This window comes from Penicillium solitum (assembly GCF_028829755.1).
Source record: "Penicillium solitum strain IBT 25940 chromosome Unknown utg000009l_segment0_segment0, whole genome shotgun sequence".
In the NCBI taxonomy this organism is placed as follows: Eukaryota; Fungi; Ascomycota; class Eurotiomycetes; order Eurotiales; family Aspergillaceae; genus Penicillium; species Penicillium solitum.
The window spans coordinates 2698696-2711619 of NW_027072128.1; the positions used below are offsets into that span (position 1 = coordinate 2698696).

General features: G+C 48.9%; 4 protein-coding genes across 4 annotated transcripts; 3 read left to right on the plus strand and 1 right to left on the minus strand.

The window, feature by feature from the left end:
- Positions 1-34: 34 nt before the first annotated feature.
- On the minus strand, positions 35-4187 carry N7455_012103 (Rho family guanine nucleotide exchange factor CDC24). The gene is made up of 4 exons (XM_040957261.2): positions 2491-4187; positions 2184-2432; positions 1924-2110; positions 35-1862 (listed from the first exon to the last, which is right to left on the minus strand). The coding sequence occupies exons 1-4, from the start codon at positions 3460-3462 to the stop codon at positions 499-501; spliced, it is 2772 nt and encodes a 923-aa protein (XP_040812244.2). The 5' UTR covers positions 3463-4187; the 3' UTR covers positions 35-498.
- Positions 4188-5230: 1043 nt separating this feature from the next.
- On the plus strand, positions 5231-8531 carry N7455_012104 (F-box and WD domain protein). The gene is made up of 2 exons (XM_040957276.2): positions 5231-5693; positions 5811-8531. The coding sequence occupies exons 1-2, from the start codon at positions 5447-5449 to the stop codon at positions 8030-8032; spliced, it is 2469 nt and encodes an 822-aa protein (XP_040812258.2). The 5' UTR covers positions 5231-5446; the 3' UTR covers positions 8033-8531.
- Positions 8532-8716: 185 nt separating this feature from the next.
- Positions 8717-9675, plus strand: N7455_012105 (uncharacterized protein; the record flags this gene model as incomplete). Its single annotated transcript, XM_040957289.2, has 4 exons — positions 8717-8771; positions 8829-8905; positions 8976-9389; positions 9448-9675. The coding sequence occupies 4 exons, from the start codon at positions 8717-8719 to the stop codon at positions 9673-9675; spliced, it is 774 nt and encodes a 257-aa protein (XP_040812257.2).
- Positions 9676-11593: 1918 nt separating this feature from the next.
- N7455_012106 (pectate lyase) lies at positions 11594-12439 on the plus strand (the record flags this gene model as incomplete). Its single annotated transcript, XM_040957287.1, has 3 exons — positions 11594-11774; positions 11825-11961; positions 12032-12439. 3 exons carry the CDS (start codon positions 11594-11596, stop codon positions 12437-12439), a joined length of 726 nt encoding a protein of 241 aa, XP_040812326.1.
- Positions 12440-12924: the final 485 nt, after the last annotated feature.

Here is a 12924-nt window from a genome sequence, read left to right on the forward strand (position 1 = left end):
AAAAGGTTGTATAATTCCACCCTATAAAAAAAAACAATAGACATATACATCATATAGAAGCTTCGTACGTTCGTGGACATTGAGATACTAGTAGATCAGTAAAGAGATAACAATCCGCGAAATGGGAACGCAAATTCAAAACAATGGGACGTCTTTCATCGGACAATCCCTTCACCTCGTCACCAGGACATCATTCATGCCATAAACAAATCATTAGATGCTCGGAGAACAATCCAACTACATGTTTGCCACGGCGTGGCTCGCTGAAAGTCACAAAGAAGAAAGGGGAGATAGAAAGAAGTATCTTCCCCGAGAACGGGCGGCTTAACAGTTTCAAGCCAATCCAGTTGGAACAGTAAGGGTCAGGATGGAAGAACGAGCGCCACAGGCGATGCAAAGCGTTGAAAAGACAGGGATCGATGCGATCCTCGCGGGGGGGAATCAAGGGAGGTATTAAGTCAAGAATGAGCGGGAAAGCAAACAAGAAAATGAAATGATCTAATCGACCACCTGGCAGTAGAGTTGAATCTCTCCCACCAAGCCCTTGGCGAGCATGTCACGATGTTGTTCCCGCCACTCCATGAAAGCAAGCTGGACTGCCTCGTCACTATCGATCGTGACGAAATCACCATCTTCGTCGCGGTAGCGCAGTCGAACCGTTTTGCTCCCGATGGATCGATCGGTGAACCGAGCGAGTTTGGCATCCACGCGGTCCGTCAATGAACGGAACAAAATGTTGGTCGCGATTACCAGCGTGACATAGTTGTCCTCAAAGTTCACCTTAGCCTTGAGTTGAGTAGGCATATAGTCTCCTTCCTCTAGCGGCTCTTGGGTCAAGGGCGAGGTGGCATGGTCAGAGATTTGCCCAGAATTACGGTTATCGTTATATTCTGGCTCGTTGAAATGCGTGGTGTGGAGTTGGGGCTGGGTACGAATGGGGAGCTGGTTGTTGATAGGCGAGCCGTTCTGGCTACGGTTGACGGGGGCTTTCATGTTGGCCATGTGCGCAGGAATCGGTGGCACGGGGACGTTGTCAACTGTCTGCATGGTGTGCACTCCCATGTAACGCCGTGACTCGGGATTGTTATTGTGATGGTGAATATCAGGGCTACTAGCTGATCGCATCCGCTGGGTCATGCCATTTGCAGAGTGAGCCTGCGGGCCCGAGAGTGGAGGCAATGACGGGCGCTGAGCACCTCTTCCAGAAGGCTGAGGTGGGAAATATCCGCCAGAGGTCGACCCGTCTCGCGACGTGACACGAGACAACGCTGGTGCTGTGTAGCGAAGGGAATCCTCATTCCAGACCGAGGATGGAGTGGTGGAATTTGTATTCTGACGACTGAAAGAAAATCCTGCGGATTGAGAACTCGATCTCGTAGAAGGAGTCTCCGCCGTGGGGGAAAAGTAGGAGCTCATATTTCGATCACCAGGGGACATGCTTCCGTTGCCAGGGAACTGGGTGTGCACCGAAAGCGATGGATCGTTTCCTGCATAGCGTGGTCGGGTGTTGGGGTGAGGAACAGATGTGGTGCTGCCACCGGTGGCAGATCGGGTTCTCAGACTAGTACTGGACGCATTTCGGCTCATTGGGAATTCGGAATGATATGCATCTTTGCTGTTGGCGTCATCGGTATCATACTCTTGTTGATAGGGATTGGGCATATGCGCCATGCCCTCCATGTATGTGAACTCGCTGTCGGATGTACCAGTATTGCGCAAAGTGCGTCTCTCGGCTTGGATCGCCCGTTGGGTATCAATGTCCTTGTACCAATTCCGCATGGTGTCTTCATTTACATATCGGATGATGAAATTATCGACGACACCAGGGTCTCCTTTCCAGAAAATCTGAATACGGTAGAGTCCTGTTGGAATCAATTAGAGGCAATTTCTTTTTTAACCCCGCAGGCCAAGAGTAATACTTACCAGGCTTTTGAAGACAAACAATATCTGTGACATTGGCCATATAGATCCGACCCTTCAATTGAAGACGAGCTTTTCCTTTCGCATTCAAAGACGGCCTATCTTTTTGCATCATAAGCTTGGACTTTTGCTTGTTGGGATTGATATCTTTGCAACAGAGAAGTATGCGCTCGAAGAGATAGATATGGTACTAAGGGCAATGTCAGTAATGTGCCATTTCGGGGAACCAAAAAGCATAAGACACAGAAAGCGAGATCACATACCTCTCTCTCACTATCCTTTCCACTGTCTCCCTTGACAACTTGGAAAGTGCCAAATCGAAGAAGATCTCCGAATGACTCCATCTTCAAAGCTTTCCAGTCATCCACGCGCTCAGATAGATCAACTACTGCCGCAGCTAAGTGTTCTTTGTGGATTGCCTCGTTGGCAAAGTCCAACACGGTCTGAATACAATTCACTGCATGTGTGATATCAGCCTGGAGTTGCTCGTCTTCTAATTGTTTGCGTAGCTCCTGAGAAGGCACATCCATATTAGCTCGTTATCTTGAACCTAGCGTTTAGCAAACTTACCAAGAGCATCAGCGGGTATCGAGTCAAACGCTGGAAAGGTTTCACGAAGAATCCATTGAGCGTTTTCGGCTGAGCGACCATTTGTTGCAGATCTATATGGCGTGGCGCACTTTGGATTTTGTCCCATTCCTTCATACAGGCTTCGTCACAACGCATTTGATTGGCAATGAAAGGCTCATACTGGCGGAAAGCATCCTCATGCAGGAAGAAAAGTTGACCCCAGTTCTGCATTTCTTCTGGCAGGGCGTAGTGCTGTTCCATGCGAATCAGGAACCGTTGAGCAAAGTCTAGTAGGTTGTTTAAGTTGAGGAAAATCTGATGGCTCGCATCGCCTGTCAAAGCACCCGTCTCTTCCAGTTCCTTCTTGAGCGCTTGGAGATTCTGCAGGTGATGAACATAGTCACGCTCCGTCTCCAGAAGTTCCTTGAGAATATGCTCTCGCTTGGTAAGCTTCACATTGGCCTTCGCGGAGGGAGCCTCTAGAACTTCAGATTGATTTAATTGGCCTTGAATCTCGAGGAGGTCCAGCACACGGTTCACCATTTTGATCACTTTGATGAATCCGGTGGTACTCTCGCCGTAAAGGTCAGTGATCAAAAAGCAATCCTGTTGAGGAAATTCCAGCTCTTGTAAACAGGCCTGTAGGAACTTGAATGTCGCCGCTTTGGGACGCTTCGCCTCGGTTACCTTGCCAGTATCAATTTCTAGTGGCTCCTCGGGACCAGAGGCATTATAAATGCTCAATAGTGGATAGCCATTTCTGAGGCAATTCCATAAGGAAGCCACCGGATCTGTATTTCCTCTTATGCGATCATCATCATCCATCTCTTGCAGGTATGACTCAAAGTTGGGAACTTCGGATAGCCGCCTCCTCAAATTGACACAACTTTGGTAGATCGATTCTCCACCGCGACGGTTGATAATGTTATCTTCGGCGACTGGAGCGCCACTCATGGCTGAAGAGTCTATCATATCGAATTTCCTCGAGGGCCGGGTATAGATGAGTTAGACCAGCCGGGCTCAACTTAAATCTGCACAGCAGACCCAAGAGGGATAGGTTCGGAGGGATCGACGAGCGTCGGAAGTAGGGAGATGACGATCATGAGTTCCCCGGGTGGGTGTGAGCTGCGCGGCGCAGGGAGATGTCAAACAGGAGTTTCGGTCGAAACTCCGGAGACCAACAGCGATACGATCGGTTCTCGGTCGCAGGCGTGATTGTTTTAGATGCGTATCCCGGGAAGCGCCCTCGAGATCAGAGGCAACAGGTGATAAATATAGGTATATCTGTTTGAACCAATAGCACGGATATCAAATACGATGCACTGTCACTTTCTAGAGGAAAAGGAGGGGCTCGAGTAATATATTCCGACCTGCCAGCCAGTCCCAATCGATGGGGTGTAGGAATTCAGGTGTTGTAAATGACCGCTGCAGCCGGGCAGGCGAGTCAAATCTGGTTAAAAAGGGTTCGGAGGAACACCTTTGCGAAAAGGCCAGTCACTAGGACTCAGCGGAGGACAATCGACGTCCCGAGAAAAAAGGGGGTGCACGGAATGGTAGAATAAGAGAAGCCAAAAACAAGATGGGCTCGGCAGGTTAAACTAGGCCAAGAACCGAAACGACACGAGCAAGCACAACAGACAAGAGTTCTGCTGATGGAACAGAGGAATAGGATCCTTGGAGAAGAGGGTGAGCCGAAGGAGTCTGTTCAGTTGCCTCAAAGGGTTTAGCGTATGTTTTATGGGGCGGTGTGATGTGGAGAGGGGCAGTTGGCCTTTGCTTGTGTCAGCAGCCCTTCACCTCCAGGGCTTCAGGGCTGGAGGCTTTGGGGCTGGGTAACCTAAGACGACGGGGCAGGGCTTGGGGGCTGGAAGGCTGAATGGCAGGTGAAGAAGGCCGTACTGATGTTGGAGAATTTATATCCATGCATACATAGTACAGTGGTACATTTTATATAGGGTTCGTATACAAAAGGTACATCCACTAAACTAGATAGGGAAAATATATAACTACTCAACTATTAAAATCTTCCTGCTCTAGAACATTATTATCTCCTCCAGGGCTCCAGGGCTGTCTTTAGCGCTTAGAAATGGTCTGTGCAATTGTAAGACAGATTTTAGCGGTTCCCTTCGACGTAATAGCACTATATTAGCACTATATTAGCACCTATTTTGGAAAATGCAATCGGTACTATTCTTTCCCCCCGGACTAACTAGAAATGGAGTATGCCCTCTAATCGTAGCTATGGCCCTAGCCGTGCAGAATATAGAGGAATCTGGATCTAATAGAACAACCTACACGGAGTATACTACGAGTTGCTTCCTAACATACTTCTACGGCAACACAATGGTATGTGAGACATGGAGGAATGGACCCGTTCTTGACTTCCCACTTTTCTTTGTCAATAACCCGCTTTTCTCATGAAGCATCCAGCTATGGAAGGCTTTTTTTTGTTTTTTTTGTTACAGCAATAGTATATAGACTCAACCCACGTGACTCACAGGGGGAACAATGTGTCCATTTAACACGCATAATCAAACGTACTTCGAGTGATGGGAGGGCTCTTTAGGATGACTCTATTTAAATTTAAATTCCATCGAAATTCTTCTTTTTTTCTTCGAATTTAAATTGAAATTCTAGAATTCTCCATTTTTTAATTGTGTTCCACTTTGTGACTGAAGTCCCTAGTTCGCGATAATTGCGCTCTATCAATCAGGTGGGCCTTGCCTCGCCCAAACGTGACGTGACATGCACCGAGACCAACATTTGAACCCATCTACTCAACCTCCTTCCTTTTCCCAACCCTCTTACAAAACGACCCTATCCTCTTTTGTTAATTTTCTATAATCACTCCAGGGCTTAAAAGTTCCTTGTAGGATTCCGCAGCCATCGCGCAACGCCATTGATCTCGGCGTCCGACCCATCAGCTCGGTGCAGACCCCTCTGAAAACTCGCATCAATGGAGGGTGAGCCCTTGCCCGATGCTCCCGATGTCCCCGATGCTCCCGATGCTCAAGTCTCCCCTACGCTGCAATTGCAGACAACTACCGTCCCGGAGTTCTCCGCGCCTTCTCTGTCACCCTCGTTTAGGCTAGATGAAGGCTATTCGGACGATACTCGAAGTCAGGCCGACAAAGATCTGGGATCGGACAATGTCATGGCGCTTCCAAATTGGGTGCTCGCCCAGTCCGAGGCCGGCAGAGCTGGTAAGATATCCCTTTCCCTTTCCCCCTGTGGTGATGGCTACGAGCGCGCAGCATCCACTTCTTTTGCTTGTCGCTTTTGCGATTTTCCTTGTTAACCGACCGTTTCCCCTCTTCTAGAGCTCGCATACAGTCTTCTTCGGTCTCTACGAACATCGAGTATCGCCGCAGTAGTTGATCGACTTAACCCCATCCTCCATATTGACCCATGTGTCAGGCTTCCCCCGGAAATCACATGGGAGATCTTTACCTACCTCGATATTCGGACGCTTCTGAATGCATCGCTTGCATCCCGCTCATGGCGTGAACGTATCCTTGACTCGGGTCTGTGGAAATTCCACTATATTCATGAGGGTTGGGAAATGGACACGGGCGCGATTCGTGCGTTTGAGCAAGAACATTCCGAGGCCATGTCGCCCCAGACCCGGAAGTCTCGCCTACGACACTCGGAACTAGATATCGGGGAACCTAAGCAGAAAAAGCGCGTGCCGTCGACCTGGCTCGATTCACGAAGCGATGAAAACCAAAGACCGACCGTGTTTGACCCTGTCCCCCCGGTGGCCGATAGTGAAGGCGATCACCACATGACTGATGATGACGACCAAACTGCACCTTCGTTCGCTGATGACCCGGAGTCCATTCTGCCAACTAATATCCCCGAATCTTCTTCGCCGCTGTACCCACCTCTGCGGTCGCATCTTCTCACGCGGGATACCAACGGAAGCGCTAAAGTCAACTATTTCCACGTCTACAAGCAACGCAGGCGCCTCGAAGCAAATTGGCATCAAGGCCGCTATACCAATTTTCAACTTCCTGACCCATCTCATCCAGACGAGGCCCATCGGGAATGCGTATATGCGATCCAGTTCGAAGGCCGATGGCTAGTCAGTGGGAGCCGAGACAGGACTGTGCGAGTCTGGAACCTGGATACCAAAAGACTGTGGCACCCCCCGCTGGTGGGACACACCAAGTCCGTACTTTGCCTGCAATTTGATCCTCAACCCGAGGAAGACATCATCATCTCTGGCAGCAGCGACAAGTCCGTCATCATATGGAAATTCTCCACGGGAGAAAAGATTCGTCAAATTGAAAAGGCACATTTCGACTCGGTGCTCAATCTCAAATTCGATCATCGTTACCTTGTAACATGTTCCAAAGACCGAACTGTCAAGGTATGGAACCGCCGAGATCTTCTACCGAATAGCAAGGATTATCCGCGTATCTGTCATGGATCAGGCGCCACATATCCTACATGGATAATAGATATCGACGGGGTTTCACCGAGCTTTCTTGAAGCCGGCATTGCACATGATCAATACAAAGCTCTAGAGCCTTACACGTTGCTTATGACCGTCGAAGGACATGGAGCTGCCGTGAATGCAATGCAGCTTCATGGTGATGATATTGTGACAGCATCTGGAGATCGAGTGATCAAGGTCTGGAACATCCGCACTGGTGCATGCTCGAAGACCTTGATGGGCCACGAGAAAGGTATTGCATGTGTTGAGTTCGACAGCCGAAGAATCGTCAGTGGGAGCAATGATAACTCTGTTCGCATCTATGATCATGCCACCGGAGCTGAGGTGGCGTGTCTGCGAGCTCATAGTAATCTCGTTCGCACCCTTCAAGCAGGGTTTGGTGATGCTCCAGGTGCCGATGAAACCATGCGCGGAGAAGTGCGAGCGACCGAAAATGCGTTCTTCGCCGCTCAAGAGGCCGGATTGGACGTTGACATGGGTCGTCGGGAGCAACGCCGCAATGGCTACCAACCGAACACTACGGGATCACGGGACCCTCGCGATATCCCTGCTCTGGGAGCAAAAATCCCACCCGGCGGTGGAGGTAGTAGCTGGGCCCGTATCGTGTCCGGTTCCTACGACGAGTCAATCTTAATCTGGCACAAAGACCGTGATAACAAGTGGACAACGGATTATCAACTGCGGCACAGTGATGCCATCACGAATTCCGCTCGTGCGAGCCTCAGCCAACTGGCGCGAACCACTGTTTCTGCCCAGGCTCAACAATTGCAAGCAGCACAGGCTCTGGCGACACTTGGGCAAAATGCCAATGTCAACCCCCACGCTGGTCGTGACAACCCACCACTTGTGCCTCCTCTGATTATCAACGCTGTGCCAGTCCACCCACCTCCTGCTCACCATCATCACCACCATGGTCACCAACGCAGACCTCAAGGGTCCGCGATAGCTGCAAGGGTGTTCAAACTCCAGTTCGACGCACGGAAGCTCATCTGTGCCAGCGTGGACCCTCGCATTGTGGGATGGGATTTTGCCTGCGGTGATGAAGATATAATCGAGGCGAGTCCATTCTTCAAGGGGCTTTGATCTTTCTCTCGCCTTTACGCCTTTTAATACCAATATCTGCTCTTGTTTTACTTCGGTACATCTCCTGCATCGCCCTTACTGGGCGTGAATTGTGAACCCTCTGATGAAGAGACGGCTCAATTCACTTGACGACCTTTTATTATTAGCATCCGTGTGATCGCGTTGTGTTTTCTTTGCCTGGTGCATTGCTCCTTGCTCTCACGCTATTTCAGTCTCTCTCTCTCTCCAGCCACCCCCTGTCCTCCCCTTGCCCATCTTCTCAATGTCGTGTCATATACATACGATGGGCCCTTGCTTTCTATTTAATGATGTATTTCTTATTTTGACTTCTTTGTTAGGAGTCATTCCTGGCTATCCGGGGTGTCATATCTTTTTCGGAGTTTCTTTTTCTATCTTTTGTTTTTCATTCTTATTGTTATCTTTCCTGCATGGCGCCGGTGTGGCATTTGATCTATATCATTATGACTAGCATCAATCAGAAAGGTTCGACTCAAAACAATCTCACTTTAAATAAAACCACCTCGGCAAAATTGTCTCTATCTCTCAATTGGAATGTGGGACCCGTCGACTGAAAAAGTTACATGACTCATCAGGAAGTATATCCATGGATCCCACAATAGCTACATACTTGGAACTTCCCCCAGACTCATAACCTCACTTCATTTCTACTTTCTACATATCATCATGGCCACCCAAACCCCAGACTATCACCTCATCGGGCTATATACCCGCTACTCCAGTAAGCACTATGCAACCATAAACCAGCGGCCTTCACTAACAAGCCCTCTCCAAATAGGCTGGACAGCACGCGTCGAAGCAGTACTAGAATACTTCCAGATTCCCCACACACGCCAATTCATACAACTCTCCGAGGTATATAGACCTACCTAGACCCATCCTCAACACAAACCTAGGTATACAGTTACTCACATAAACCATACAGACAAAATCCTATTCCCCAACAGGCCTTGTCCCACTCCTACAATGCCACTCCCTCCCCTCAACAACAATAACAGACTCCCTCGCCATCTGCGAATTCCTCGCTGAATCAAACCCATCCCTCCCCCTCTGGCCTAAAGACCGCCAGCTACGCGCCCTAGCCCGCAGCGCCGCAGCTCAAATGCATTCCGGCTTCCCAGTCCTGCGGAATACCTTCCACACAAACTTCCTCGCCAGGTACACAGGCAACGTGCCGATCCCGGATGGTGCGGCTGCGGAGATAGTGCGCATGTTCCGAGTCTGGGATTCGGCGCGGAAGGCGGCGACTGAGAGGCTTGCACTGCTGGGTGAGGTTGATGATGGGTTTTTGTTTGGTGGGTTTAGTATTGCGGATGCGTTCTTTTGGCCGATTCTTTGGGTGGGTTTTCTTTCTTTCTTTTTTTCTCTCGGGGCGTTTGGCTGACTTATATCTCTAGCGATTACGCTCTTATGGTCTTCCACTAGATGGTGCTGGGCCTGATGCGCTGGCATGGATGGCGAAGATGTGGAGTGATCCGGTGTTTAAGGCGTTGGGGGATAGATACTATGCGCAAGCTGAGGACGCGCAGACTTGCATTGCGCATTACGATGATATCTTCCGGGATAGGGATGATGTGCAGTACGGGTTGTTTCCGAGGGATTGGACTTTCTCGGCTCTTGGGTGAGGATTATATACATGTATGTGGTGAAGGATTGATCGGGGTACAAAGCTCTAACCTATACTAACTACATATATCAATCTAATTGCAGGAAGAACATTCAACGGGGTTAAAGGTTTCCCGTGTTATCTATGGATAGGAAAGAATCACGGTTTTCAGCGTAGAGAAGAACCACCTCATGTTCAAGGTAGGTACCTCCAGTGCTGTAGGGTAGTCCCTCAGCTAGGTTTGCCTATTTTCGCGTTAATGCTCCCCGAGTGAAAAAGTTCGGTCCAGGATCAGGCGAGCTTCAAAGGTTTCTCTGAGACACATCACCAATCAGACCACACCCGTCGATCCCTTCGAGTGATCAGAAATCACTCCGGGGGTCCCGACGTCAGACTCCGCTCTCTTTTGCCACTTGAATAGTCCCCAGGGGTACCCGTGGACCTGCCCAGGACCTAGCCAGGTGGATGTCTACTGATCTCGGAGTATTTATCCCACTTATTCAGTCCATACCTAAAGGGGTATTCAGCCCCACAGTGCTCTATATTGTATGTTGGAAGATCATATACTCCGTAGCAAAATCCAACCTTAAGAAGCTTGCAAGAGAAAACATGGCAAAGGCGCAAGGGCAAGTTCAACAGAGGCCTAAATCCCCCTCTGTTGACATATCTCTTCGTCGAAACAACTTGGAATAACTCGAAACATCAGGAGTAAGTTCATGCCAAGAGTCCCGGGGTTTCAAGAAAATCCCGTTCTTGGCATTCAGCGCCAAGGCCGAAGGGGGAGGTTATATTTCCACCAATTTCAGCAGCCTTTCTAGATGGAGAGTTGTAGATGTTTGGATAGTAATGAAGAGGAAAACACTTAGCTGATTCACCGTAAATATTATTCCAAGCATAGTGAAGATACACCGCTGGAAGCGCTCGTAACTACTCCGTACAATGGAATCGCTTCTGAAGGATCTTCTCATTCTCATTCAAAATCAGTTAGGTCTCGAACGTACACCGCCAGTTTTTCTCGTTGGAGCCAATTTACTCTGTACATGAATTCGAATCCTTCACAATTAGCATTAGCTCAATACTCTTGCGGTGTGGTGCGTGAAGTACCCTCCCACGTTGATATCTTCACTCCTCTGTATGGAGTATACTCCGGGCTCATGCCACTTCCGGGTAAATTCCGGCAGAGGTTTTCCAAGGGCCTTCCAATCGAACTGAAGAGCGCTAGCGCGTGATGGGGTGCGTATCAGGAACTTTTTTACATTTTAAGAATGGGGCCCTTGAGAAGGGAATGAATCTCGCTCTCCCACATAACTAGATAGGACTGATATCTATCTCCGTGGCTTCTTTCTCACCTCCCTAATGTACTCGATTCCCTTTCGTAGCCTTCCTAGTCCCTAGAGTAGGTTGTAATATCCATAAAAGCCTGTTAAAAGGGCGAGGTCTAGCCTTTGTGGTTGGTGGATCTTCTAACTGCGTGGGTAGTTTCAAGGTGGCATACACAGCCACAATGCCAATACTTCGAAATCTTGGCTTTTGGAATTTTCACTATAACTGTGTCTTTACATTGGCTCCATAGCGGAATGAAGCGCTAATGCGGATAATATCTAGGTACGATGTTAGAAAATGTCTTATGTCCCCACAGAAAAGTAGAGGTAATATTTATCCCGGTCGAATTGGGACCTGGACCCTGCATAAAATTACACTCATGGGGTAATGTATCGAATTCATCCAGTCAGATGTCGTTGAATTTCTTCATGGATATTGAGGGGTCCTGTAGCTGTACTGAGTATACTATCGATCTGAGACAGTACTCCCTAGGTCCTGTCTTGTTATGATCTCCAAAGATATAAAAGGTCCCTTGTTGGCCCTCGATTTGATCAACTATCACCAACCATCATCAAGCCTCTTTAACCTTCTTCAACCATCATCAACCAAACAAAATGCACTCCAGCGCCATCATCCTCGGTCTCATTGGCCTTGCCAGTGCCCAGACTCTCAACATTCCCAGCCGTGTGGGCGACATCGTCTCCTTGCCTTCTCCCAGTGTGATCAAGGGCAATGTTGATCTGGGTAACAAGGAGTACGATCGTGGTCGCCCCTGCAACAGCGACGATGACACCGGTATGTCCACATAAAAACCCAAGTCCAAATGAATGAAGCTGATTGAATAGGCTCCGACAGTGCCGTGTTCATCTTGGAGAACGGAGCATCCCTGAGCAACGTGATCATTGGAGAGAACCAGCTCGAGGGCATCCACTGCAAGGGAGCCTGCACCCTGACCAACGTCTGGTTCCGTGATGTCTGCGAGGTAAGTCATCCCATTGTCTATCTGGCCATGTGTATCTGGTCAACATAATGCTAATGTGTCTTTTTTATAGGACGCCATTTCCATCCTCGGAACCGGAGACGCTCTCATTCGTGGCGGAGGTGCCCAGGAGGCCAAGGACAAGGTCATCCAGCACAACGGTGTCGGAACCGTCACCATTGATGGATTCACCGTTGTGAACGCCGGCAAGCTTTACCGCTCATGCGGCAACTGCAGCAACAACAAGAGCAAGAGCCCTCGCACCGTCATTGTCAAGAACGTCAAGGCCAGCAACGTGCCTACTCTGGTTGGAATCAACTCCAACTACGGTGACCACGCCGAGGTCAGCGGTACTTGTGGATCCAACGTCAAGCACGTGTGCCAGGAGTTCGAGGGAGTTGAGAAGTCCGCCAAGAAGGAGAGCCCCAAGCTGACTTCCACTGCTTCTTGCAAGGGACAGTCGTCTCTTTCTTCCTGCTAAATTCGGATTCATCTTTTGATGGATTGAGAAAGGGAGGAGGTATGGATGTTGCTCACTGGCTATTGAGAAGGAGGGAGAGGATGTCGTGGGCAAACAGATAGTGAAGGCCTCAGGCCATCACATCATCCCTCTCACAGGACCGAACCTCCTTTTAGAATAGGTACATATGTAGCTATCAATGTAATATAAGACGATGTGGAAATCCCCGAAAACCGCCCGAATCCCTCTTAAACAGTAAACCTGCATGCCATACTTCTATCAATTTTTCCATTTTAAGCGTCCTTATCATGCAGGGACGAGGTTATAGCATATATTGCAGAGGTAATTCGAACTACACACTAGGTATCAGTAGTAGATTTTGTAGGTAAGTTTCGTGATATAGGAAACATTTGACACATTTCCGGAGATAGAATAACGGTAAACATGCTTATAATTGGATTCATACAAGAGCTATTTATTTTATATAAAATCGGGCAAATCTTTTG

What these genes read in the sequence shown, in the direction of transcription:
- N7455_012103 (XM_040957261.2), bottom strand. Translation starts at nt 3,462, where the DNA reads ATGATAGACTCTTCAGCCATGAGTGGCGCTCCAGTCGCCGAAGATAAC. An exon ending in GATACCCGCTGATGCTCTTG is followed by an intron (nt 2,433 to 2,490) that starts GTAAGTTTGCTA and finishes GTGCCTTCTCAG; the next exon opens with GAGCTACGCAAACAATTAGA. An exon ending in GAAAGGATAGTGAGAGAGAG is followed by an intron (nt 2,111 to 2,183) that starts GTATGTGATCTC and finishes CATTGCCCTTAG; the next exon opens with TACCATATCTATCTCTTCGA.
- N7455_012104 (XM_040957276.2), top strand. Translation starts at nt 5,447, where the DNA reads ATGGAGGGTGAGCCCTTGCCCGATGCTCCCGATGTCCCCGATGCTCCC. An exon ending in GTCCGAGGCCGGCAGAGCTG is followed by an intron (nt 5,694 to 5,810) that starts GTAAGATATCCC and finishes CCCCTCTTCTAG; the next exon opens with AGCTCGCATACAGTCTTCTT.